Source organism: Brassica oleracea, chromosome C1, assembly GCF_000695525.1.
Source record: "Brassica oleracea var. oleracea cultivar TO1000 chromosome C1, BOL, whole genome shotgun sequence".
NCBI classification, from domain to species: Eukaryota; Viridiplantae; Streptophyta; class Magnoliopsida; order Brassicales; family Brassicaceae; genus Brassica; species Brassica oleracea.
In genome coordinates this window covers 40544758-40567290 of record NC_027748.1, presented here as the reverse complement: position 1 = coordinate 40567290, position 22533 = coordinate 40544758, and the positions used below count along the sequence as shown (strand labels likewise).

Here is a 22533-nt window from a genome sequence, read left to right as displayed (position 1 = left end):
GCTCGTCTCCGCCGGCGCCGGAGACGAGCCGGCGCGGACCCTGAAACGGCCCCGCCTCGTGTGGACCCCGCAGCTGCACAAACGCTTCGTCGACGCGGTGGCGCACCTCGGGATCAAGAACGCCGTTCCCAAGACGATTATGCAGCTCATGAGCGTCGACGGGTTGACCAGAGAGAACGTCGCGAGCCACTTGCAGAAGTATAGGCTTTACCTCAAGAGGATGCAGGGGCTGTCTTCCGGCGGCGGAGGTGGGTCGGATCCGGCGACGGATCGGCTCTTCGCTAGCTCTCCCGTGCCGGCTCACTTTCTTCACCCCAACCGTGTTCCGAGTTCGGACCATTTCATGCCGTCTTTTGTCCCGATCGCGACGCTTCAACAGCAGCAGCAGATGGCTGCGGTCGCCGCGGCAGCAGCGGCGGCTAATGCTCATCTGCAACCGCCTCAGTTTCACCACCGTCAAATCTCGGCCGCTCATTATGTCTCTCCGACAGCGAACGGGCAATTCGGTTCGCCGCCGGCGAATGGGAAGTTTGATCAGTCGTTCTTGGCGAGGCAAACGCAGCAGCAGACGCTTCAGAGAATGTCTACACCGTCGTTGCATAGTCCGGTTGGTAACTACGTTGAGGATTTGGAATCTGCAAACGCTAATGGAGGAAGAACAGTCTTGACTTTGTTCCCAACTCGAGATGATTAGAATCAAAATCTAATCTTCCGGTAATAAGCTTTTCTTGAAAACACTTGATCAATGTAAGCCAAGTACTAGCTGTTGATCACACACTTTGTGACTTGACCATTTTCATTTGAATCCTTTGTATGTTCAAAGTGTAGTCTTTCAAGAACGTTGACACAAGTTTTATGCAGTCTTTATCAGTTTAACATTGATGCAGTGTGATCCAGTTATGTGTCTGAATCTCTTGTAGCTTCTACTTTATGATTCTTGTAAAGATGAGTTCTTGTACATTTTTTATGGATACATTCAAGGTTGGGAAAAGGATCTATCTTTGTTTAGAAAATGTACATCACAATGTTCTTTGTTTCTATATAATGCAGCTACTAAAAAGTTAAAAACTATACATACCCTTTGCCTCATCTATAAGTTTTAGATTACAAGAATCAAGAATCCTGTGATGTAATCTAAATATGGTAAGTTAGTTACTGATAGTGTTAATTGGAGAAGATAATTCTATTTGTGTGATTAACCAATAAGGCAATAATAATGAGTTATGGATGCAATAGTACAATGTACAAATGGCATGAAGCAACCGATCAGCAAAAAGAGACAATGGGAGGAAGAATCAGAATCCAGGATCTGATGCTCTCACTTCCTCCTTAATCATACCCCAAACTTATTTACTACACTACCAATTATAAAAGTTTCATATATGCATATGTCCATGGAATCATTGAAGGGACCAAAACCAATAGAAATATTTCTATAGTTTTATATTTTTGTTGCTTCTATAATGAAGGTTCAATAATTTAGGAGGGGAATGATTTTAAAGCAATGGTGGTGGGATCATAGCTGGCGTGTTCTGATCTTGTCTCACCAAGTCAGGCCCCAACCTTTGCATTTTTGCTCTTAAACTACTAAATAAAGATTATACAGTTATAATTAGTAGTATTGTTTACCGTTGATATCAAATTTATTCACATAAAAGAGAGTGTATTTATGTTTCGTTCTTTCCCAATTTTTCTGACTAGAAATTAGTTTTATATTTCTTGATTGTTTTTTTCTTCTTCCATAAGTCTTAAATTCAATAATAATTAAATCATTAATCCAGAATAATTGTTGACTTGAAATCCAGGTCTAATCCAAGCCTAAAACTAAAATATATCACTGATGGTCTAAAACCGGATCGTGTGATATGAGACCATATGTCAAAAGAGTACGAGTGATTGATTATTCGTTTGGCAACTTTGTGAAACTTGTTGTCCTCGTTACAAGTTTGGAAATGACCCTCCAAGTCTTCACCACCTCATATTTATGTGTCACAAAAAAATAACTAGATGTGAGAATTAACACATGAGAATTCATTTTATATAAAAACACCATTTAAGAACCAAATTCCAATGATCATAGATTGGTTCAAGTATGATCGAAGGTCATTTAAAGTTCGATATTGATATATAATTAAGAAAGAAATACAAAAAGAGAGAGAGTAGATGTCTTGTTATATAAGAAAGAAGCAGCCAATTGTTTGGAACAACACAACAGAGAGCTCCTAAAGGCTAACATCTATAGAATCTGTTTCTTTTTTCTTTTCATACAGACATTGTACTCAGAACACTACCTGTCGTCAGGGATTGCTTGCAGAAGGATGCCTGCAGGGTTAAAAGAAGCGTAAGCCACAGAAAATAGTAATAATCAAACTGGCCAAAACAACAACAAAAGCCTAGTATTAGTAACCTGAAAAGATGTGTGTCTGGACCGTGCAATGACTGCGCATAGTTCATAGCTGGTGAGTTCGGCCACGGTGTATAACCAACCGGGCTATTAATAAAGGGACTCATAGCCGGAGGATGCCCGTAGTGTAGATTAGCTTGATGACCTCTTGGCATCTGCATAAAACCCCCATCGTGAAACGGCATGTGCATTGGCATCGGATTCGGCATAAATCTAACGTACCTACAAGAACAAGGACCTTACACTCTGCAAAAGCGAACACCTCTTGAGTGTGGACGTTTAAGAGATGTAAAGATGTTTTTACCTGTAGGCAGGATCCACGACATATCTCTCATAGCTCCTGTCATAATCCGGATCATACCGATCTTTCTCTCTATCTCTAATAATAGCAACTCGGGAACTATTATTGTTAACCGCCGTAACCTCAGGTTCATTCCGGTTTACACAAGTGTTACTCCCTTCAAGACTCGGAGCTCGTAGTAGTGACGAAGAGTCTTCAGAGTCAGAACTGCTAGGACTATTAAAGATCCTCGCCCTAGCTTTATCATACTCCTCTTTCCTCTCCTCAACGCTTCTCTGAAGACTCTGCTGCACACCTGACACGCCACCTCCGCAGCCAGATCCTCTCTTGGTGGGTCTAGCCTTGATCGCGATCTTGAACCCCTCCGGTCTACCGTTCTCCGGCTGCTTAACCGGAATTTCGGATAAGCAGACGTGAGGAAACCTGCTCTCGGCTGTTCTCGTCGCCAAGATTCTGATGTCGGATCCATCTAAGGCGCCGGCACCGTTGTCCAGAGCCGTGGTGACTAGTCCGTAATGCTGAGCGACTCGATGCGCAGCGAGGCGAAGGTATGACGTTGGAAAAGGCGGGAACTCGAACTGGAGCTGGTCAGGGTTTTGAAAGAACTTTTGAATATCGAGCTCCATCCTCAATACTATAAAACACACATAAGCAAAAGAAGCAAACTTTAAACAGAATCTTTCCATATATAGAAAGTAAAAACATTTGTGGAAATTAAAAAAAAAAGTGTCGACATTTGATGATTCAAGCTTTCAATATGTTCATGATGATTACGATTGTGTAGCTAACAAGTGGATGATTTAATCGTGAAGCGCGAAAGATAAACCCTAATCCCCAATTCCCCTAATTCAATCAAACCCTAGAAAACTAACGATTGAGCAGAATCAGATCGATACAAGAGCAGAGAAAGTGAAACTGAATCGTGGGTTTGGGAGAGAATCGACTAACTGGTGAGACGGTGACGAGGATTCTGGAGAGCCTCGACTAGAAAAGGATCCACCATAGCTTCCTTCTCTGTCATAGCGGCGGCGGCCATAGATAGCTTCTCTCTCTATCCTTCTTCTGGATCTTTGTTTTTGGCCTCTCTCTCTCTCGCCGGAGATTAGAAGAGAAGACGCATCAAGGATAGAAAAGGAGATTGTTTCTGATGATGAGCATGCTGAGTGAGAGGGGGAAACGATGAGGGTGAAGGTGAAGAAGATGAAAAGTTTTCCTTTATCCCTCTCTCGCAATCAAGTGGGAATAATGATTTTAAAAAAAAATTGCTGCCTTTGAGTTTTTTTATTCATTTATATTTTTGGTTTTTCATGCGGATTATTGATAGTTTTGTTTTTTTTTTCAAATAATGAACAGACGCTGCGGTTGACTCAGAGGCAGAAGCAGCTTTCCGCGGCTGTCAAACCAACAACACTATTGTCATTCTTGAGAAGTGGGTTTTGTAAAGTTTAATTTGGTGGAATCATATAATATATAATCAATATTATTAATTTAGAATCATTGTTATCTTTTGCCTTCCTATTATTATGGAATACTAGAGGGTTTTCCAGACTACGCCCGGATTTTTCTTATAATATTAATTTAGTTTAATTTTTATATTTATTCTATAAATAAACAATATGATATATATTGGAACTGGTTATAGAATTATAAAAGTAAATGCAAATTTAAAACTATTTGAAATAATTTCTTGTTTTTATTGAAATTTTATATTGGGTTTAATAGATTAATAAAAAATTAACTAAATTATTAGTTAAGATATATATATTCTTTATCTTGAAATTTTCACTATTCAAAATTTGTTATTTTATTATTGTAAATTATATATCACCTGATGAACAAACATATTAAAATGATTTAAAATTAGTTTAATCTGAATATATTTATTTTTTGATTGAATGATTATATTTATTACCACACTTATTTAAGTTTACGTAAAATAAATTTTAAATTAACAGTCTTTGAAAAAAAAAAATTTGTTAATGTTTCTTTTGGCTTGAAACCCATTAAATTTATAACTTTTAAGGATATTAGGACATTTATCTTTTTATTTCTTTTGTTCCTCTCTATCTAAGTTAATGTATTTGCATTATATATATATATATATATATATATATAATTAGTTTGAATAGTGTCATACTCGTATATGTATAATACTGCTATTTTCTCAGAATGGGTCGGTGATCAAAATAATTATTAAAAAAGTATAAAAAATTGCATTGTGGTTAAAAATCTATAGTATAGTTGTCTTTCGATGTGACATGCTAATACATGATATATAACTGGAGTTTCCTCCTCAAATAATCTACGAAATAGGCTTGCATGATCATTATATCATCCATCTATTACAAATGCTTCTTGTTTTTATGTTTATTGTCATCAACCTAGAAGAGCAAAGCATTAACATACGTTTTATTTTTATGCTTACTCAAGTGTGTTCTTAAGAATGTTAATTAAGTACTAACTAATAGCACTTATAGTCACTCTTGTGTCTTTTGTGTTTTCATAAAACCTTTGCTCACATCTCGGTCATCCAACCTCTAAATTTACCTGAAATATGTATATAACATTAAATATTTACTATAGTGGGCATTCATTCATGCTAAAATGAGGAAGGTGATTTCCTTCGTCTTGTTTAAGTATAATTACTCTTTCTTTCTTCTACCACAGTTTAAGCCATGTAAGAAAGGAACTCGGTAGCTTTGGCATAACCAAAATATTATGACCGTAAGTTAAAAATATTTCCATATTTTTAATCAAGATGAATCATGTAGACATAAGATGAATCACAAAATAGGTTGTTTGCCCGCATGTACTTATTAGTTTGTACTACGGGCATAGCCCCCGCGCTGTACATTGTTGTTGTTTAGTTTCGATATTTGTATATCAAAAGGGTTGACAGATGGTTATGATCTGGGGGGGAGGTGGTATTGTGTTGCTGTTGTGGATGTTCTGTGTAGGAAAAGCAGTTAACATGGTTGGTCTTCTTTGTGGTGGGAGATATTTTCGATACATGTGCATACCCATACGGAGGAATATATTGTATGTTTTTGTGGTAATGTTAATTATACATGTTTTTGATATTTATTAGACTTTGTCTTATTTATGGACTTGTTAACTGTTGTCTAATTGGGAACGCTTAGTTCCGTATTTTGATGGACCGTAGTTAATGGAAAAGGGATGATTGAGGGTCTATAAGTCCATTCTTAGGAGAACGTAAATGAATAGTTGCTGGTCTTCTTGCCGTCTAGCTTACACGGAAGAGTCTTCTGCTGTGCCTGTTCGAGATTGGCTTATTTTACAGATATTAAAGAGGGTTTCAAGAAAGAATCTAAGCAAAGCCGAACAGAGCCTCAAATCTTTGCGGCCCATTTTTTTCAAATTCGAACAGAGGCTCAAATAAGCTTGTAAGTAAAACAATGTAGATGTCCATGCTATGTTTAGTTCAGCGGAAGTTTACTTTCTGCACATGTTTTGATGCAGCAAGTTAAAAACATTGTGTTAGACGCATAACACAGAGAGACTGTAAACAATCAGCAATACTATTGTCTCTTTTTGTACATTTTAGGTTGACCAATTGCTACGCAAACGCAGGGTAAAAAATGGGACACTTTTTGTACTTTTTTTTGTTTTTCTATTAGTCTACACTCTTTTTTATTAAGAGTGACTCTTTTGAAGTTTATAACCATTACCTTGTGCGTTAAATCTAAATCTCAGACAGTTGCGAGCGACAAAAAAAATGTTTAGAAATATCTTATGTGTATAAGTACCACGTTCTTTTTCATTTAATCACAAAATAAAAACATAAATTAATAGTCTAATATATTAAGCCAGTACAGAGCGAAAGTTCAAGCATTGAGAATTATCAATCACAGTGGTCAACACAAATTCTTAACAGAGAAGGTGTGGTTATTTCTGTTCTTCTCCAGTTCTCCTTTTTAGAAGCTCATTTCTTGGTACTTACCAATTGAATGATGCTGCTTCTCTTCCATGCTACTGTCATTTTTGGCCCACTCGACCACCTGTGACGGTAAACAAAGAGTCAATGGATCCAAATTAAGAGGTCTGAGAGAGAGAGAAAGAGAACAGAGTGCAACATAAGAGTCTTACCAAATGGCGTCCGTAGGAATGAGTACTCGACCATGTTTGTTTTTTTGCGTTTGACGTTTCTTGCTTTGTCATGAAATCAACAAAATTTTAACTTGAGTATTTTCCAATATTCCTCTTTGGAAGCTATGCATAAACAAAGAAACATGAAGGATTGTGTTTGATGTTTCTGAGGGTAGTAAATCCAACACAACTTCTATTACGACAGAGACCAATGGCATGTCACGTCCCTTTGTAGCTGTTGTGAATTGTAACAGAATAATATTAAACCGACGCATAAGACCTAAACTTCAGCAATTGCATTATTACCATAACAATGTCCTGAAAAGCTGTCTTAGCTCTTTCCGGTTGCCTCAACAGCTACAACTTTTACATGTAACTTTGTTGGAATATTATCTCAAGCTTTCCCAACCGTGTCCCTCCGCTTGTGTCCAGAATCTCAACCTGAAAGCATGCTCATCCATAGAAGTTCCCTGAAATTAAAAAGAAATGTGTCTTTGCAGATCATCAAATTCAAGAAACTTGAAATTTCAAAGAGAAACAAAACTATATAATTGCACATCTCTGTAGAGTCGAATTCTACAAAACAATAATTGCTTGAAACTTCTTTCAAATAATTGCCCATGGCTTATTTACATATCCCATAAACCATAAAGATGATAAACACACATAAAACAAAGGAAACCCCAAGCATAGGAAGTTAAAAACCTTCAAAATTTTGGTATCAAGCAACAGTAAACAATTTCATGATCAACCCAAGGGTAAAGGATTCCTAAACGATCAAAATTCTGATCCCTGATTTTTCATACTCTAACTCAAACATTTATGGTAAGTCAGAGACAAAAAAAAAGATTTACTGCAATGAGTTTGCCTCCATTTTCTGGCCGCTTTGCAACCTTCAACGCAGCAGCTGCTGCTGCTCCAGAGGATATTCCCACCTGCCAAATTATCTCATTGATCACATCAAACACCTATGTTTCATAGTTTTATACACTTAGAAAAGAAGGTTGTAAAGCACTTGTACCAGCAATCCCTCTTTAAGAGCAAGAAGGTTTACTATTTCAATGGCTTCCTCACCTGTCCCCTGAATCAAAAAAAGATTGCAAGTCTCAGAAACATTGTTATACTATTCAAGGTAGTAGATGAATGCGCTTGAGATGTCGGAGACTTCGGAAGCTACAGGTATATTTAAACTTGTGGGACATGAATTTGGGGATTGAAAAATCCAAACAAAAAAAAGCGGAAATAAAAACCCACAAACTGAAAAAAATTAAGAGTAATCTGAAGTTTTCATGCCTTAAAATGCATGCCAATCCAGCGAAATTTCCAGAATTGAATTGAATTGAATCGAACAATCCGCAATTAGAGAAGGAATGATTATGATTTTACCGTCGGAAATGGTGGCTTTGGAGAGGGAAGCAGAACGTGAATTGCGGCTGTTGTGGTCATGCAATTGCTTCCCTATCGTGACGGAGTTCGACGCTGCTTTGCCCTTTCCGTTGACGGTGTGAGACAACAAATGTGACACTCGATTATCATGAACCTTGTTTATGCGTTTCTGATCCACCACCTCCGACTTCGATCCACGCGTTCCCCTATCCTTATAATCCATCTCTCCACAGTGACCGGAGAATCGTAAAAAAAAACACAAAACAAAACAAAACAAAAAAGCGTAAGAGGAGAGGAGTAAAGATTCTGAATTGCTAGGGTTAAACGGAGCGTCGATTTACAGAGACATGAAACGATAAGGACAAGAAATTAGGGTATGGAGAAATGAGGAAGGCAAGGTCGAGTCGGCCAGTATAATGTAAGAGGCTTCGACTTTTTATGGGGTTTCTGGCCCATTCGTATAACACGACGGATTTTAATAAGCGCCAAGCCCAACATAGGCAACACAGAGCTTACGTGGCAAAACCTTACAACATGATTGGATGATTTTTTTGTCCGACGTGGACAGACTATATGAAACTACTTACAATGGTTTGTTGTAAACCATTTTACAACAGTTGAAAGAATTAATCCTACAACAATGGTTTGTTGTAGTAAAAAAAGGAAGTGATGTGGCGTGAGATTGCAAATTTAGTGTTGAAAACTTTCAACATCCGTGAAAGTAGAAAGAAGTGGATAAGTGTGACAAGTGTTGCATTATGATTAGTTGCTTTGATTTTCATGTTTTTTTTTCATCTCAATTATATAACTTCAATTATTTCATAATATTTATAAATATATATATATAAACAACTGTCAATCATTCGAGAATAAAGAAATAAATAGTCACTATCATATGCACTTTTTGATCAACACTTTTTGATCTTTTGTATTGATAACAATTTGATTCCTCATCATAAAGTATCAACTTACATCATGTGGTGTTGCCGATGTATATGTGTATGGGTGTGACTGTTAAAAGTTGGCATAAATGAGACTACTTAGGATGGTTTGTGTAAACCATTTTACAACAGTTAAAAAATTAATCCTATTACAATGGTTTGTTGTAATAAAAAAGAAGTGATGTGATGTGAGGCTGCAAATTTAGCGTTGAAAACTTTTTAACACTCTTGAAAGTAGAAAGGAAATAATAAGTGTGACAAGTGTTGCATTATGATTGGTTGTTTTGATTTTCATGTTTTTTTTCCATCTCAATTATATAATTTCAATTATTTCATAATAATTATAAATAAATATATCAAAATTTATATCGAAATTTATAATTTTTTATCCTCTATAAAAAAAGACTACTTTCATTTGATTTGTACACAGAAAAAAACTCGTCTTTAAACCAAAAAAAAAAGTTTAGTCTCCAATAAACTTTTGTTTTAGCTTTAAATATCCGTTTACCTAAATGGATCCAAACAATAATCCTTTCAACATCCAAAACTCTTCTAATTACCCTTTTAACTACCCAAATCCCAACAACTATCATTTTCAAAATCAATCTCCCAACCAACCCCAGCATATGCCAAATTATGGTTATCCACCAAATTATGGACACAGAAAAAAACTCGTCTTTAAAAAAAAAAGTTTAGTCTCCAATAAACTTTTGTTTTAGCTTTAAATATCCGTTTACCTAAATGGATCCAAACAATAATCCTTTCAACACCCAAAACTCTTCTAATTACCCTTTTAACTACCCAAATCCCAACAACTATCATTTTCAAAATCAATCTCCCAACCAACCCCAGCATATGCCAAATTATGGTTATCCACCAAATTATGGACACAGAAAAAAACTCGTCTTTAAAAAAAAAAGTTTAGTCTCCAATAAACTTTTGTTTTAGCTTTAAATATCCGTTTACCTAAATGGATCCAAACAATAATCCTTTCAACACCCAAAACTCTTCTAATTACCCTTTTAACTACCCAAATCCCAACAACTATCATTTTCAAAATCAATCTCCCAACCAACCCCAGCATATGCCAAATTATGGTTATCCACCAAATTTTTTCATGCCGTCAGCTGTTTCAAACTATCGTCCATATTATGGATCGATGATGTCTTATCCATCTCAAGCATCCCCATATTCTTCTGCTCCAACGGGTAATGTAGCTGATTTGAATGTTGGAGCAACTGATTTTCCCGAGTTTTCTACACAGATGGCTCTTGGTGATATTAGCGGTATTCATGAAGCCATTCCAGATGCAGAAGATTCAACTCCTGCTCGTCGGAGAAGTCCGAAATGGACCACTGAGCAAAATTTGGTTCTACTGAGTGGGTGGATTAAATTTGGAACAAACAACATTATTGGCAAAAACCAAAAAGGTGAGTCATACTGGGGTAAAATTGTTGAATACTGTAATGAACATTGCTCATTTAATCCTCCGCGTGATGGATAAACATGCAGAAATCACTATAACTATGTTAACAAAAGCGTGAAGAAATGGGTTGGCGCTTATGATAACGCTAAACGTATGCACCAAAGCGGGTGGTCGGAAGATGATGTATTGGCGAAAGCGCATGAATTATATTCAAGTGCTGGTAAAGGAAGTTTCAAATACATAAAAGAATGGCTCGCTATACGTGATCAACCACGTTATGGTAGTCAGGTAGGAGGAAATACTGGCTCTGGAAGCAGTGGATCTAAAAGGTCCCGTGAGAGTGATGCTAGTGACTCAAACTCTGTAGGATCTAGTGCTCGTCCAATGGGAAGAGATGCTGCTAAGAAAAAGGCAAAAAAGAAAGGTAAAGGCGCATCCTTGGAAGTGGTCAACGAAGAGTGGAATGAATTTAAAGAATTCAAGGCACAAGAGTTGGATCGGTTGGACAAAATAGTTATGATGCAAAATGAAGCAAACCAATTGATTAAGGAAAAAACTCAGGCTAAAAAGATGAAGATGTTTATCAAGCTAACTGAAAAGGAGAATCTCGATGATAAGAGCAAAGAGCTGTTGCAGAAATTGAGCCAGAATCTATTTGGAAATTAATTATTGTCAAATGGTTATCTGTATTTTGTTACTTCATGATTTAATAATGGGTGTTTGTCACTTTCTACTTTAATAATTTGTATTGTCACGTTATGCTTTAATTATGTGTGTTTGTCATTTTCTACTTTAATAATTTGTATTGTCTTATTATGCTTTAATAATGTTATCCGTGATTTTTGGCTTTTAAAAAGAGAATCTTATCTTATCCGTGACTTTTGGTTTGAACCACTCAATTCGATTTAAGGCTACAACCACTCAATTCATTGGTTCCATTTTTTTTATAAATTGTAACTCATTCTTCCATTAATGTACCAATACCATAAATCTCACCTTGCTAAAAAAATCTCAATGGATCCATCAGAATCTTTTTGATGTCGAAGCTTACAAGAGGCAGTCTGAAATTGAAGAGGGGTATATCATCAACCGGTTTAGGGAGCGTCGAAACAAGATAGAGGAAGACTATGCAGCTCGTAGCAAGAGAAAATACTTCAAAAGAGATCATGCAGCAGCAAATCAAAGACTAATTGACGACTACTTTGCCAATCAACCTACATATGACGATGCAATGTTTCGTCGGCGATTCCGGATGCGAAAACATATTTTCCTTCGGATCGTTGGAGACCTATCAAGCAGCAACAACTACTTTACCCAACGATCTGACGCAACCAAGAAAGAAGGTATATCTCCATTAGCAAAATGTACTACGGCCATGCGAATGTTAGCTTATGGTGTGGCAGCTGACGCGGTGGATGAATACATCAAAATTGGAGGTACTACTGCTTTAGAGTGCTTGCGAAGATTTTGTAAAGGAATCATACGGCTGTATGAGCACGAGTATCTCAGAGCCCCAACTCAAGATGACCTCCAGAGAATTTTACGTGTTAGTGAGATGCGAGAGTTTCCGGGGATGATTGGGAGTATTGATTGCATGCACTGGGAATGGAAAAATTGTCCTACAGCGTGGGAAGGTCAATTTACTCGGGGAGATAAGGGAACCACAACTGTTATTCTTGAAGCAGTTGCATCTCATGATCTATGGATCTGACATGCTTTTTTTGGATGTCCGGGCACGTTGAACGATATAAACGTTCTAGACCGTTCACCGGTGTTCGATGATGTTGAACAAGGAAATACTCCAAAAGTGAATTTCTTTGTGAACCAACGTCCATATAATATGGCTTACTATCTAGCTGATGGTATCTATCCTTCTTATCCTACTTTTGTTAAATCAATTAGGTTACCTCAAAGTGAACCAGACAAGTTATTTGCACAACGTCAGGAGGCGTGTCGGAAGGACATCGAACGTGCATTTGGAGTTTTGCAGGCTCGATTTAAAATCATTCGTGAACCAGCTCGCCTGTGGGACATAGCCGATTTGGCTATCATCATGAGGTCGTGTATCATATTGCATAATATGATTGTTGAGGATGAACGAGAGACATATGCTCAACATTGGACTGATTATGATCAATTTGAGGCAAGTGGGTCGAGTACACAACAACCATTCTCGACCGAAGTGCTACCCGTATTTGCAAATCATGTGCGTTCTAGATCCGAGTTGCGTGATTCAAATGTACATCACGAATTGCAAGCAGATCTAGTCAAACACATATGGGCCCAATTCGGAATGTTCCGTGGTGAATGAGATTTTTAATTTTGTGAGTTGAGATTATTGTACTAATTAAGTTATGAGTGTTTCCTTACTTGTTGTGTGCTTATTGTATTGCATTTTAAATCTATGTTCAATGTATGTGTTTTAGTAATGACTATTTCTATTTCTCTTTTTTATTATTTGTATAAAAAAATTAAAATAATATATAAAATTAAAAGCAAATATTTAAACTAAAATTATTTTATAAAATTATTTAATTTTACTTATTTATATTTAATTTGATATTAACGGTGATTAATAATATGTAATCACAAAAAACATAAACATAAATAAAATGAAAAATATGAAATAAAAATGGTGGGGTAAGGTGTTGTAATTTTATTAAACAAAACTATTGTAGAAGGTAAAAGTTATGTAGATGTTGAATAATGATGTGGAAGAGAGAGAAGATGAGGTGGAGTGTTAAAAGGAAAAAAATGGGTGTTGTAAATGAGTAACCATTGTAGATTGTCTGATGCCCTTATCCCTTTTTTAGTATTGTATATTGATTATTTCTTCGTGCCACCGGATCTGCTTTTAGAAAAAAACTGACTTTTATTTTCAACAATTAAATAATATTGATTAACAAACAAAAATTATGCGCACGACAAGATGATAATCAAACTAAATTTGTCAACAAAAATATATCTAAGGACGGATCAGAATCTTGTATACTAATAAAAGTTAATCTTCTTCTAGACGTTGGGTTGGTATGACATGTCATTCTTCACGGTGAATCGTTATGAAGAAATTTGTCAAATTATTTCAAAAAGTTTATGAAATTTTCTCAAGGTGATTGTTTATTACTTCAGGTAAGCTATTTTCGAAAAAATGTAATATAGGCAAATGTATAAAGTTTGGGCCTTTTAGTAGAGAAATGTAGAAAAGAAAATCGCTTTAGGCCTTTATAACTAAATTATAAAAATTGATAATGGACTTATTCTTTTGTTGATGGGTTTGAAATATGTAGTTTTTGTTGAATTTTCACTTTCTTAAAGAGATGAGGTCTAGTCAAAACTAAACGCAGTTTCCATTCAAGTAAAATCAGCACGAACGGCTTGCGCGTTAGCAAAATGTTCATTACATCCTACAAAGGCTTCTTCTGATTGGATACAAGAAAAACACCAACCTGTGGTTACAACTTGGAACACAAAGCTTTAAACTCTCTTTGCTGAATAACGTAAATAGTAACCTTTTAACTCATGATCTCTCCCTCTCGCTATTTCTCTCAAACAATGGCGATATTACCGTTATTAGTCATTGCTTTGGTTTGCCTCGCAGGCGGTGGCTCTCTTTTACCGGCGGTGGAAGCTATATGGTTAACGATTCCAAGGGCCGGCGACAGATGCGTCTACGAAGTGATTCAAGCCAATGTGGTCGTCGTTGGCGACTTCCTTTGCATTGATCAAAATAACGAGGTGGGACTTGGTCCTACCGTTAATATTCGGGTATGTATATTATATATATACCTAAATCATATATTCAACCATATATACTTCATTGTTCTTTGTATTTTATTTAATTTTATTATCCATAAAATGTTAACTTAGCAAAACACTGGAGTTACATAGTGATGATATATATAACTTTTAGTATTGGTAGCATATAAGAAGACTCGGTTATATATTAATTCATGCATGTGTTTGTTATAGGTAACATCAGCTTACGGGAAAGAAGTGTACAAGAGAACAAACGTGACGCAAGGTCGGTTTGCGTTTACGACGAGCGAGAGCGGAACATACTTAGCTTGTTTATCCATGCATAAAGATCAGACACACTACGCAGTCGATAATAGCACTGCCATCGTCAGTCTTGACTGGAAGATGGGTATTGGAACCAAAGATTGGGATGCTGTTGCTAAGAAAGAAAAGATCGAGGCAAGTATTTAAGTAATGAGTTCCAGTTCATATATAGACTAGTGTAATATTATTGCCGCAAAGACACATGTGGATGAATATATATTGTTTGTAGGGTGTGGAGCTTGAACTTCGAAAATCTGCTGAACGTGTATTTGAAATTAGGGCAAACATTCTCTTTCTAAGATTCAGGTTATTTAACTATCTATCATCTATCTATTTATCTATCTCTATATGTCTTAGTGAATCTTTTCTTTTTTGATATAAGATATTTTTGTTTTGTTTTACTAATTATAAAAATTACAGGGAAGCATCTATGAGGGAGATAAACGAGAAGACTAACAAGAGGGTTTCACAGCTTAGCTTTATGTCTTTAGGGCTCTCTGTTGTTGTTTCACTTTTTCAAGTTTGGCATCTCAAACGCTTCTTCCTCAAAAAGAAGCTTATCTAAGTTAATGGTTCTATATTATTTTAGAGGAAAAATTGCAAATCTTGTGACTTTCGTGGGGGTTACTATATATATATAGTCATACCGATCGATTCAATAAAGACGACACATATTTAATTTCGTCCATAATTTATCGCTCACAGAACCTTCATATATATAATAAACGATAAAAGAAGCGTACATCATATTATATATTTCTTTCTTGCATTGTTCACGGCAACATACCAATATTCTTTTTGAAAAAAAAAACAAAGAATTTATCTTTATTAGAGGGAGATATGAGAGATATTTTATCACAGAGAATTTTGTGACTCTTCTATTTACAAATAACATCAAAAGTTTTGGTTTCAGAAGAGGGAATGTCTAATGTTTTTTTACCTGGAGAATTGATTGGATTGTTACGAGCAGAACGTACGGGGCGTGCAAAATTCTTTTATTTCAAAATGTAAGTAGTTTTCAAATATCTAGATAACTTTTACATTTATTGGATATACTGTAACCAATCAAATAATATCAAAACTTTTTATAATTGATTGAACTAATTAATTAAATGTATTTTTTTTAAAAGTAACAAATTTTTTTAATATTAGTGTTTTTAGTCTAAAATATTTACATTGTGAAACGGAGAGAGTATATTTCAAAAAAATCACATAGGACAAGATCATAATCACATGTATACGTACATCTAATATATTTACCACATTGTAGACTTTCAAAATATTAATTTGATTGGTGGACACGGTAAGCTAACAAGAGATTAATTAAGGCATTGATGACAAATGAAAACAGTCATGATGTGAGTTTTTTTTGACATAAAAAAAAAAAACAAAACGCACATCATGACTGTTTTCATTATATTGTCTAAAGCTAGCTTAAAAGCAAATCAATAACATCAAATCTTTGTATTATAGCATTACTTACTGCTATTAAGATTTCATCGTCTTTAGCTTTTGATAATGATCATAACTAATTGGATTAGGCACGTTGCTGACGTTTGTAATTATTTGGATTGGCCACCTCCGCTTGTGACAAAGTGATTCACGTGGCTCGCCTGGTTAGATCGGTTGCCGAAAGTTGAGATACCATATGAATCTTGTGCCTGGAATCCTTTGGTGCATGTATGACACTCAAAAGGAGTTCAGAAGTATGCCATCTCGAAGAATTCTTCATACGAACAATAAGTAAAGAAAAAAAAAAGTCTTTCGGCGGGAGTGGATCTGTTTTTAGGAGATTCTTGTCTAGTCGATTTCACGTTTCGAACGACTATTAGTTGGTTTCTGAAAATGTAAAATACTCCACCTATTTTATTTAGCTCCGTTATATGTTTTTTTTTTTGAAACTTCCGTTATATGTATATTTGTTATATTAAATTTTACCTTTTGAATTTCATTCATAACACAACACCGATAGTGTAACAATATTTATATATCAAACTTCTCTATGCATATGATTTGTTGTCTTTCACTTTCTAAGTTTCAGTTTTGATGTACTTGCAGATTTTAAATATGTATTAGATACACAAAAACATTAACACTAAAATTGCATTTAGATTAAAATAAAAGAATCAATAACATTACTTAAAAAAAAGAATCAATAACATTACTTAAAAGAAATAATTAAAACAAAGACAATGTCATTACATAAAACAATTTCTTTAGATTACATGGCAAAAAAAAATAACAAATCTGTATTTAAACGGGCTCACGGGCCTAAACGGACAGCTTTATGTTAAACGGTTTGCAGTTAAACGGGCTTTAACGGGTTCGCAGTCTAGCGGGCATGTGGTAACAAGCTTTAGATGGGAAAGGCATAAACGGATCCGGATAGCCCGTTTTAACACCCTTAAGCTACAAGCCAACAATGCAATAATTAATTAATAAAATGATTTTTAATAAAATAATGGTTTTCATTTTTTTAAGATCTGGAACCAAAATATAATAAACTTTATAAATCATTTATATTCGGAAAATTAAATATATGAAATTGTTTCCATGCTCAGATAAAGAAATCCAACCAAAAAAATATTCTACACGTGTAAAACCAAACTCGTGAACTCCGTCTTCAGTTACACGCGCATCCAACCGCGTGTAGGTAACATTCTTTACCCCGTTTGTTAAGTAAACTGGTCAACGTCATCTTCTTCTTCCCAAAATAAAACGTGTGGAATAGTCCAGAAGAGAAAGAAAGAAGCCAGAAAAAAAAAAAAAATTCAACCAACCAACGGTGATGACGGAGTCCACATTCTCTATCGCTAACCCACCGGAGATACCTGATCTGAACCCTAATATGCTAGCAGATCCCGATATGATCTCAGTCCCGCCGCTAGATCCTCTCTTCCTCTCTGCTTCCGATCCGATTTCCGATCTAAGCTTCTTCCTCGACGACGAGAACGGAGACTTCGCGGATTTGGATTTCTCGTTTGACGATTCCGTCGATTTCTTCGATTTCGACCTCGACGCGGAGGCCCCGGTGGCAATCACAGAATCGAACGCGAACCATGCGAATATGGATTCACCGGAGACGAAGAACGTCGATAGAGGTTTAGAAGATCGATCTGACTCTGTTCATTCTCAGGTCTCGTCGCAAGGCTCGAAGACTTTGGCGTCAGGCGGTTGCGACACGTCATCCTCCCCTGAGAAGTCTTCTGTGAGCAAGAGCAAGAGGAAGAAGGGAGACTCTGGAGGAGATTACAGGAGCTTCAAGTATCAAAAGTCTGATGAGAAATCAGCAACTCCTGTGGGAGAGGACGATGAGAAGAAGAAGGTGAGGCTGATAAGGAACCGTGAGAGCGCTCAGCTTTCGAGATTAAGGAAGAAGCAATACGTTGAGGAGCTTCAAGGGAAAGTGAAGAGCATGAACTCCACCATTGCTGAATTGAACGGGAAAATATCTTACGTTATGGCTGAGAATGCAGCGTTAAGGCAGCAGATGATGGCTGCTTCTGGTGCTCCTGCTCCTATGAATCCTTACATGGCTGCACCGCCTTTACCTTATCAGTGGATGCCGTATCCTCCGCCGTATCCTTATGGATCACAGATTCCATTGGTTCCTAAATTGCCTCTCCCGAGTTGTAGTAGACCGAAGAAGGGAGAGGGGAGAAGCAAGCTCAAGAAGGTTGCTAGTATCAGTTTTATTGGGATTCTGTTCTTTATGTTCTTGTTTGGTACGTTGGTTCCGTTTATGAATGTTGACAATGGAGGAGATAGTGGTTTGGCTAAGTATGAGGGTCGTAGGTATTATGATGAGCATAGAGGGAAGGTTCTTATGGTTGGTGATGGGTCTGATGTTAGAAGAGGAAGTGTCCATTCTAGTAGAGATAGTTGTGGGGGAGTAGAAGGAAGAGTGAGCAATTCCAGTGAGCCTCTCTTTGCTTCTCTCTACGTTCCAAGGAACGATGGGCTTGTGAAGATCGATGGGAACTTGATCATTCACTCTGTTTTGGCTAGCGAGAAAGCTAAGAAGAATGTGTCTGAGACGATAAAAAGCGAAGAACCTGATTTGACGGTTCCTGGTGCTCTGTCTTCTGCATTAGCTGTCCCTGATGTGAGAGGAAATGGGGCAATGCTTCCACATTCTTCCAAGGCTCTCTCTTCTGGTTCGCCTGATGGGAAAAGACTTCACCAGTGGTTTCATGAAGGTGGCGCAGGTAATTCTGGTGCTCTTCTTGTAGTTTGTCCTACTAAATGGAATGATCTTAGAGCTAACAATTGACTGCATCTATTGTAGGGACACTAATGGATTACAGCATGTGCACCGAGGTCTTCCAGTTCGATATATCTCCAGGTGCTATAGTCCCATCATCAGTCTCCAACATTACAAGGGAGCATCTCCAGAATGTCACCACCACCCGAGACAAGAGAATGAAGAACAGGAGGATTCTCGAGGGGCTTCCGGTTTCACGTTTGGCATCTGAGCTTAACATCACGGAAGCCCAGGCGAGCAAAGACGCCCAAAACAAGAGCTTTCATGGGAAAGCTAATACCAAACCCACATCATCATCAATGGTTGTTTCAGTGTTGCTTGATCCAAGGGAGGTCGTTGACTCTGAAACCGATAGAGTCATGCCCTCAAACCCGAAATCACTTTCCCGGATCTTCGTGGTGGTGCTTCTAGACAGTGTCAAGTACGTTACCTACTCATGCGTTCTTCCCCGGTCAGGTCTCCATCTTGTGGCTACCTGAATCCGACATAGCTCGTTTTTTTTTACTCATCTTGACCCAAAAGTAGACGGACCATTGACTTGTTATATATACAAAAAACACCTTTGTGACTTTTTTCCATGTGTTGTAAAACTCAGGGTTTTTAAAGTTTGGTCTTTAATTTTAAAGAAAAGAACAAAGTGAAAATTCTTGCTTTTTCTTTCAGAAGCATAATATACAAAAAGCTCTAAGTAGAAGGCTGCACACTTTTGTGCAGCAACATTCTATAACAACAACTCTAGTCTCCATATGAATTCATTTTTTATACACTTAAGTTTTGAGTATCCGGTTGAGGGAGAGGAGGAGGAGGTTCTGATACGATGTACTAGACATGTTACTGTCATTATTCACGAAGCCAAGCCGCTATCAGCATGAGTAGAACAATCCATGGCGTAGCTGGTAAGTTCAAATTAGCTGCAGCCAAAGACAGAAAGAAAAGGGCTTTTATGATTTGATATCTCTTTGCAAAATTGGATGATTGTTTAAGTAAGAAACTTACATGAAGATGTCTGCGGTTGAGGATGAGAAACTTCGTTTGCGTGCTGCGGTTCACTTGGTTTGGTTTTCGGTGGTGGAGCTGCATTGGCAAACACCACATGAGGTAGAGGGGCAGAGACTGGAACTATATGAGGCTTGGCTGCAGGAATAGGGGCCGGTGAGTGCAGCTGATGATGTGGTGGTCGAGCAGAATAGCGAGGAGAATGATGTGATGCATGTGGTGGCTGAGCAGAATAGCGAGGAGGACGATGTGATGGAGGGGAAGGAGAAGGCGTGGGAGTAGGTGTAGATGAGAAATGCAAATGTTTATCCTTGAAATGTACTCTTTGTCCTCTTCTATTCCCTGAGTTGCAGGGCGGAGGTGCAGATGGAGCTCTTCTAATTCTAGGACTTTTCTGAGGGACAGGAGAGGCCACAGGTGAAATAGCAGGAGCTATACTTGGGCTAAGCTGATGATGATGATGGTGGTGGTGGTGGTGATGGTGGTGATGATGGTTGTGGTGATGATGATGGTGATGGTGGTGATGGTGGTGGTTGGAATGAGGGGAAGGTGAAGGTGATGGAGAGTTGGTGCTGCTATCACTGTTGTTTGGCAAAGATGACAGACGAACTTGCTTGACCTTACCAAATATGGTATTGTTCAGGCCAAGGTTCTTCGAGCGTGAGCCCGTGATGGTATCAGTCAGCTGCTTCAGTCTTGGGCTTGGATTTGAAGTCCCGACTCTCAGCAAAACAGATGAGTGAACAGTCGTAGGGGGATACACGGTGGAACCCTCTGCGTTTGATAAGGTTACATACAGATTCTGCATTCAAACATAATCCTTGTAAGAACAATCTAACTCAACACATTAACACTTACTAAAGCATATGCATATTGTGACAAACCTCGTATGGTGCGAGATTCAGGCCATTCTTGAGTTGAATAGCAAGGGTATTGAAGTTTATCTGGATCCGATGAATGGAGTAGTTTAGCGTAAAGTTGAAAGAAAGCTTGAACTTCTGCAGCGGGAAAGCACTTTGAGGTGGAATCACAGTGATTCCTCCTGGAAACTTTAGAACTTCGAAAAGGAAAGTGTCCCCAAACAAGGGTTTGGTAAGCTGAAGAGTGGATTGGTTTATGAGCACCGATTCAAACATCCCCTTGATAGTACTCAAGGAGAGAGGAAATATCTCTCGGTATGCTGTATCGTGGTCGATTCCAAACACAACCTTTGTTGTGTTCAGTTCGTGTGACTCGAGGGCTAGGATAGTTACCTGTTGAAGTCATTTGAACCAAGATGTATCAGAAGAGAAACTGAGATCATAACTAGGATAAAAAGATGAAACATACGTTGATGGAAATGTAGCTCATCTCTTGGAAGATGTCCTCCTGAAGCTGCGCGAGATGTTCATTAAGAAAAGATTTTGGTCTATTGAGGCTAAAACTCGCTACTACAGCATGACCTGCATCAATAGTGAAAGTATATTCTTGCAAGTGTGAGAAAGAATCAACAATAAGTAAACCAATAACCATATATATGACCTGAAAACTTAATAATCAGCATTGGTTATGATCTCATATGTCCTAGCTGTAACAAGATGTCTTATGTTCATCAGTAATGTAGAATCAACATGTATCTAGAGTGAAAATCAAGACCGAATCAAAGAACACACATCATTACTATGTCAATAACTATAAGCTTCTACTTACAATGCACACAAACATGTGACTCTAAGCTATGCAGATGATAAACAGCTTTGACTCTTCTCTGACACTAGTTAACAATAGCAAAGATTCATTCCCAGTCAAACCTCGTTCCCAAAATAGCTTTCTAATTAAAAACTACCAATTTCGTTACACAGAGAGTAAACATAAGACTCAATCAAAGAGTAGATTCAATGCCAAAACAGGAAACTTTATCAATACAAAGCTACAAAAAAAGAAGGAATAACCTTTAAATCTGGGATCGAGACTCGAACCCCCACGATCCACGGCGCCAAAAGGAAGCAACAAAAACAAAGCGGAGAGAAACAAGGAGACGGAGAGAAGCAGCACGAAGAGGCATTTACACCCAACAAGCCCCGAGATCCATTCGAAACACCCACAACAACAACGAAGACGACGACGAGGAGGAGCATTCCTCCTCCTCTCCGCGGAATCGCCGAGAGCTTCTCCTCCGGCGCGGAGGCTGTTGCCGTCATCCTCGGGTTTACCCATGGGCGAAAGCACCAGCTTAAGGTTTCAGCAAAAGAGAGAAAGAAGCTCACCTTCCAATTCGGTGGGTACACCCATCATCGTTCAGCTTCAACAGGAACCCTAATTCACCAGATTGAGAACGAGAGCTAACCAAATATCGAATTTGAAGGTTGTGGAATCGAATCGAATCGGATAGGTTGTTTCTTCTCTAATTCCTCCTCACACAGCCGAGAAGAAGTGAAGTGAATTTTGTCGATTTTCCGATTATTTATTTATTTATTTATCAGAGTACCTGAGGGTTTTTATTTGCGTTTATTATTAGTTCTCCTATAGTTTCTTAAATTTAATTAATTTGGATTTGTAGTATTAGTTGTGATAAACATACTATTGGGGGAAAGTGAGAAAGAAATGTTTAAAGGGTTTGGTCGTGTGGGTGAGACCACCGACAGATTAGTGTGTTGAATAGTTTCAACT

At 37.5% G+C, this 22533-nt stretch overlaps 7 protein-coding genes and 1 pseudogene across 8 annotated transcripts in view; 5 read left to right on the top strand and 3 right to left on the bottom strand.

Moving 5' to 3' along the window:
* The window catches only part of LOC106324512 (transcription factor PCL1-like), a 1629-nt gene extending 656 nt beyond the window's left edge, over positions 1–973 (top strand). The window contains exon 2 of the mRNA XM_013762474.1: positions 11–973. Within this exon, the coding sequence (XP_013617928.1) occupies positions 11–694 (684 nt within the window). The 3' untranslated portion in view covers positions 695–973. The remainder of the gene's footprint in view (positions 1–10) is intronic.
* Positions 974–2093: 1120 nt separating this feature from the next.
* LOC106319880 (R3H domain-containing protein 1-like) lies at positions 2094–3957 on the bottom strand. Of its 2 annotated transcripts, none has more exons than XM_013758329.1 (4): positions 3654–3957; positions 2709–3339; positions 2408–2617; positions 2094–2322 (listed from the first exon to the last, which is right to left on the bottom strand). In XM_013758329.1, exons 1-4 carry the CDS (start codon positions 3739–3741, stop codon positions 2298–2300), a joined length of 954 nt encoding a protein of 317 aa, XP_013613783.1. In that variant the 5' UTR covers positions 3742–3957; the 3' UTR covers positions 2094–2297. The 2 variants fall into 2 exon arrangements, with proteins under 2 accessions (XP_013613783.1, XP_013613750.1); XM_013758296.1 differs by having other exon boundaries at positions 2408–2626; positions 3654–3955.
* A 3172-nt stretch (positions 3958–7129) lies between these two features.
* On the bottom strand, positions 7130–8396 carry LOC106301236 (cysteine synthase 3-like). Its single transcript, XM_013737593.1, has 4 exons — positions 8199–8396; positions 7834–7893; positions 7667–7747; positions 7130–7282 (listed from the first exon to the last, which is right to left on the bottom strand). Exons 1-4 carry the CDS (start codon positions 8256–8258, stop codon positions 7202–7204), a joined length of 282 nt encoding a protein of 93 aa, XP_013593047.1. The 5' UTR covers positions 8259–8396; the 3' UTR covers positions 7130–7201.
* Positions 8397–10256: 1860 nt separating this feature from the next.
* LOC106340280 lies at positions 10257–12276 on the top strand (annotated as a pseudogene).
* Positions 12277–12405: 129 nt separating this feature from the next.
* LOC106340269 lies at positions 12406–12876 on the top strand. Its single transcript, XM_013779150.1, has one exon. It carries the CDS (start codon positions 12406–12408, stop codon positions 12874–12876), a length of 471 nt encoding a protein of 156 aa, XP_013634604.1.
* Positions 12877–14114: 1238 nt separating this feature from the next.
* Positions 14115–15189, top strand: LOC106303007 (transmembrane emp24 domain-containing protein p24delta6-like). The gene is made up of 4 exons (XM_013739388.1): positions 14115–14330; positions 14535–14759; positions 14854–14930; positions 15045–15189. The coding sequence occupies exons 1-4, from the start codon at positions 14118–14120 to the stop codon at positions 15187–15189; spliced, it is 660 nt and encodes a 219-aa protein (XP_013594842.1). The 5' UTR covers positions 14115–14117.
* Positions 15190–17356: 2167 nt separating this feature from the next.
* Positions 17357–19458, top strand: LOC106340878 (bZIP transcription factor 28). Its single transcript, XM_013780026.1, has 2 exons — positions 17357–18832; positions 18913–19458. Exons 1-2 carry the CDS (start codon positions 17413–17415, stop codon positions 19365–19367), a joined length of 1875 nt encoding a protein of 624 aa, XP_013635480.1. The 5' UTR covers positions 17357–17412; the 3' UTR covers positions 19368–19458.
* A 115-nt stretch (positions 19459–19573) lies between these two features.
* On the bottom strand, positions 19574–22302 carry LOC106341880 (protein transport protein SEC31). The gene is made up of 5 exons (XM_013781006.1): positions 21816–22302; positions 21214–21326; positions 20769–21137; positions 19885–20686; positions 19574–19799 (listed from the first exon to the last, which is right to left on the bottom strand). The coding sequence occupies exons 1-5, from the start codon at positions 22078–22080 to the stop codon at positions 19729–19731; spliced, it is 1620 nt and encodes a 539-aa protein (XP_013636460.1). The 5' UTR covers positions 22081–22302; the 3' UTR covers positions 19574–19728.
* Positions 22303–22533: the final 231 nt, after the last annotated feature.

What these genes read in the sequence shown, in the direction of transcription:
- LOC106319880 (XM_013758296.1), bottom strand. Translation starts at nt 3,741, where the DNA reads ATGGCCGCCGCCGCTATGACAGAGAAGGAAGCTATGGTGGATCCTTTT. An exon ending in GTCGTGGATCCTGCCTACAG is followed by an intron (nt 2,627 to 2,708) that starts GTAAAAACATCT and finishes TTGTTCTTGTAG; the next exon opens with GTACGTTAGATTTATGCCGA. An exon ending in CCAGACACACATCTTTTCAG is followed by an intron (nt 2,323 to 2,407) that starts GTTACTAATACT and finishes TTAACCCTGCAG; the next exon opens with GCATCCTTCTGCAAGCAATC.
- LOC106301236 (XM_013737593.1), bottom strand. Translation starts at nt 8,258, where the DNA reads ATGACCACAACAGCCGCAATTCACGTTCTGCTTCCCTCTCCAAAGCCA. An exon ending in CAAAGCCACCATTTCCGACG is followed by an intron (nt 7,894 to 8,198) that starts GTAAAATCATAA and finishes TTTTTGATTCAG; the next exon opens with GGGACAGGTGAGGAAGCCAT. An exon ending in CTCTTAAAGAGGGATTGCTG is followed by an intron (nt 7,748 to 7,833) that starts GTACAAGTGCTT and finishes ATAATTTGGCAG; the next exon opens with GTGGGAATATCCTCTGGAGC.
- LOC106340269 (XM_013779150.1), top strand. Translation starts at nt 12,406, where the DNA reads ATGGCTTACTATCTAGCTGATGGTATCTATCCTTCTTATCCTACTTTT.
- LOC106303007 (XM_013739388.1), top strand. Translation starts at nt 14,118, where the DNA reads ATGGCGATATTACCGTTATTAGTCATTGCTTTGGTTTGCCTCGCAGGC. An exon ending in GTCCTACCGTTAATATTCGG is followed by an intron (nt 14,331 to 14,534) that starts GTATGTATATTA and finishes TGTTTGTTATAG; the next exon opens with GTAACATCAGCTTACGGGAA. An exon ending in ATTCTCTTTCTAAGATTCAG is followed by an intron (nt 14,931 to 15,044) that starts GTTATTTAACTA and finishes TAAAAATTACAG; the next exon opens with GGAAGCATCTATGAGGGAGA.
- LOC106340878 (XM_013780026.1), top strand. Translation starts at nt 17,413, where the DNA reads ATGACGGAGTCCACATTCTCTATCGCTAACCCACCGGAGATACCTGAT. An exon ending in GTTTCATGAAGGTGGCGCAG is followed by an intron (nt 18,833 to 18,912) that starts GTAATTCTGGTG and finishes CATCTATTGTAG; the next exon opens with GGACACTAATGGATTACAGC.
- LOC106341880 (XM_013781006.1), bottom strand. Translation starts at nt 22,080, where the DNA reads ATGGGTAAACCCGAGGATGACGGCAACAGCCTCCGCGCCGGAGGAGAA. An exon ending in TCTCGATCCCAGATTTAAAG is followed by an intron (nt 21,327 to 21,815) that starts GTTATTCCTTCT and finishes CTATTGATGCAG; the next exon opens with GTCATGCTGTAGTAGCGAGT. An exon ending in TCAACCGCAGACATCTTCAT is followed by an intron (nt 19,800 to 19,884) that starts GTAAGTTTCTTA and finishes CTTTGGCTGCAG; the next exon opens with CTAATTTGAACTTACCAGCT.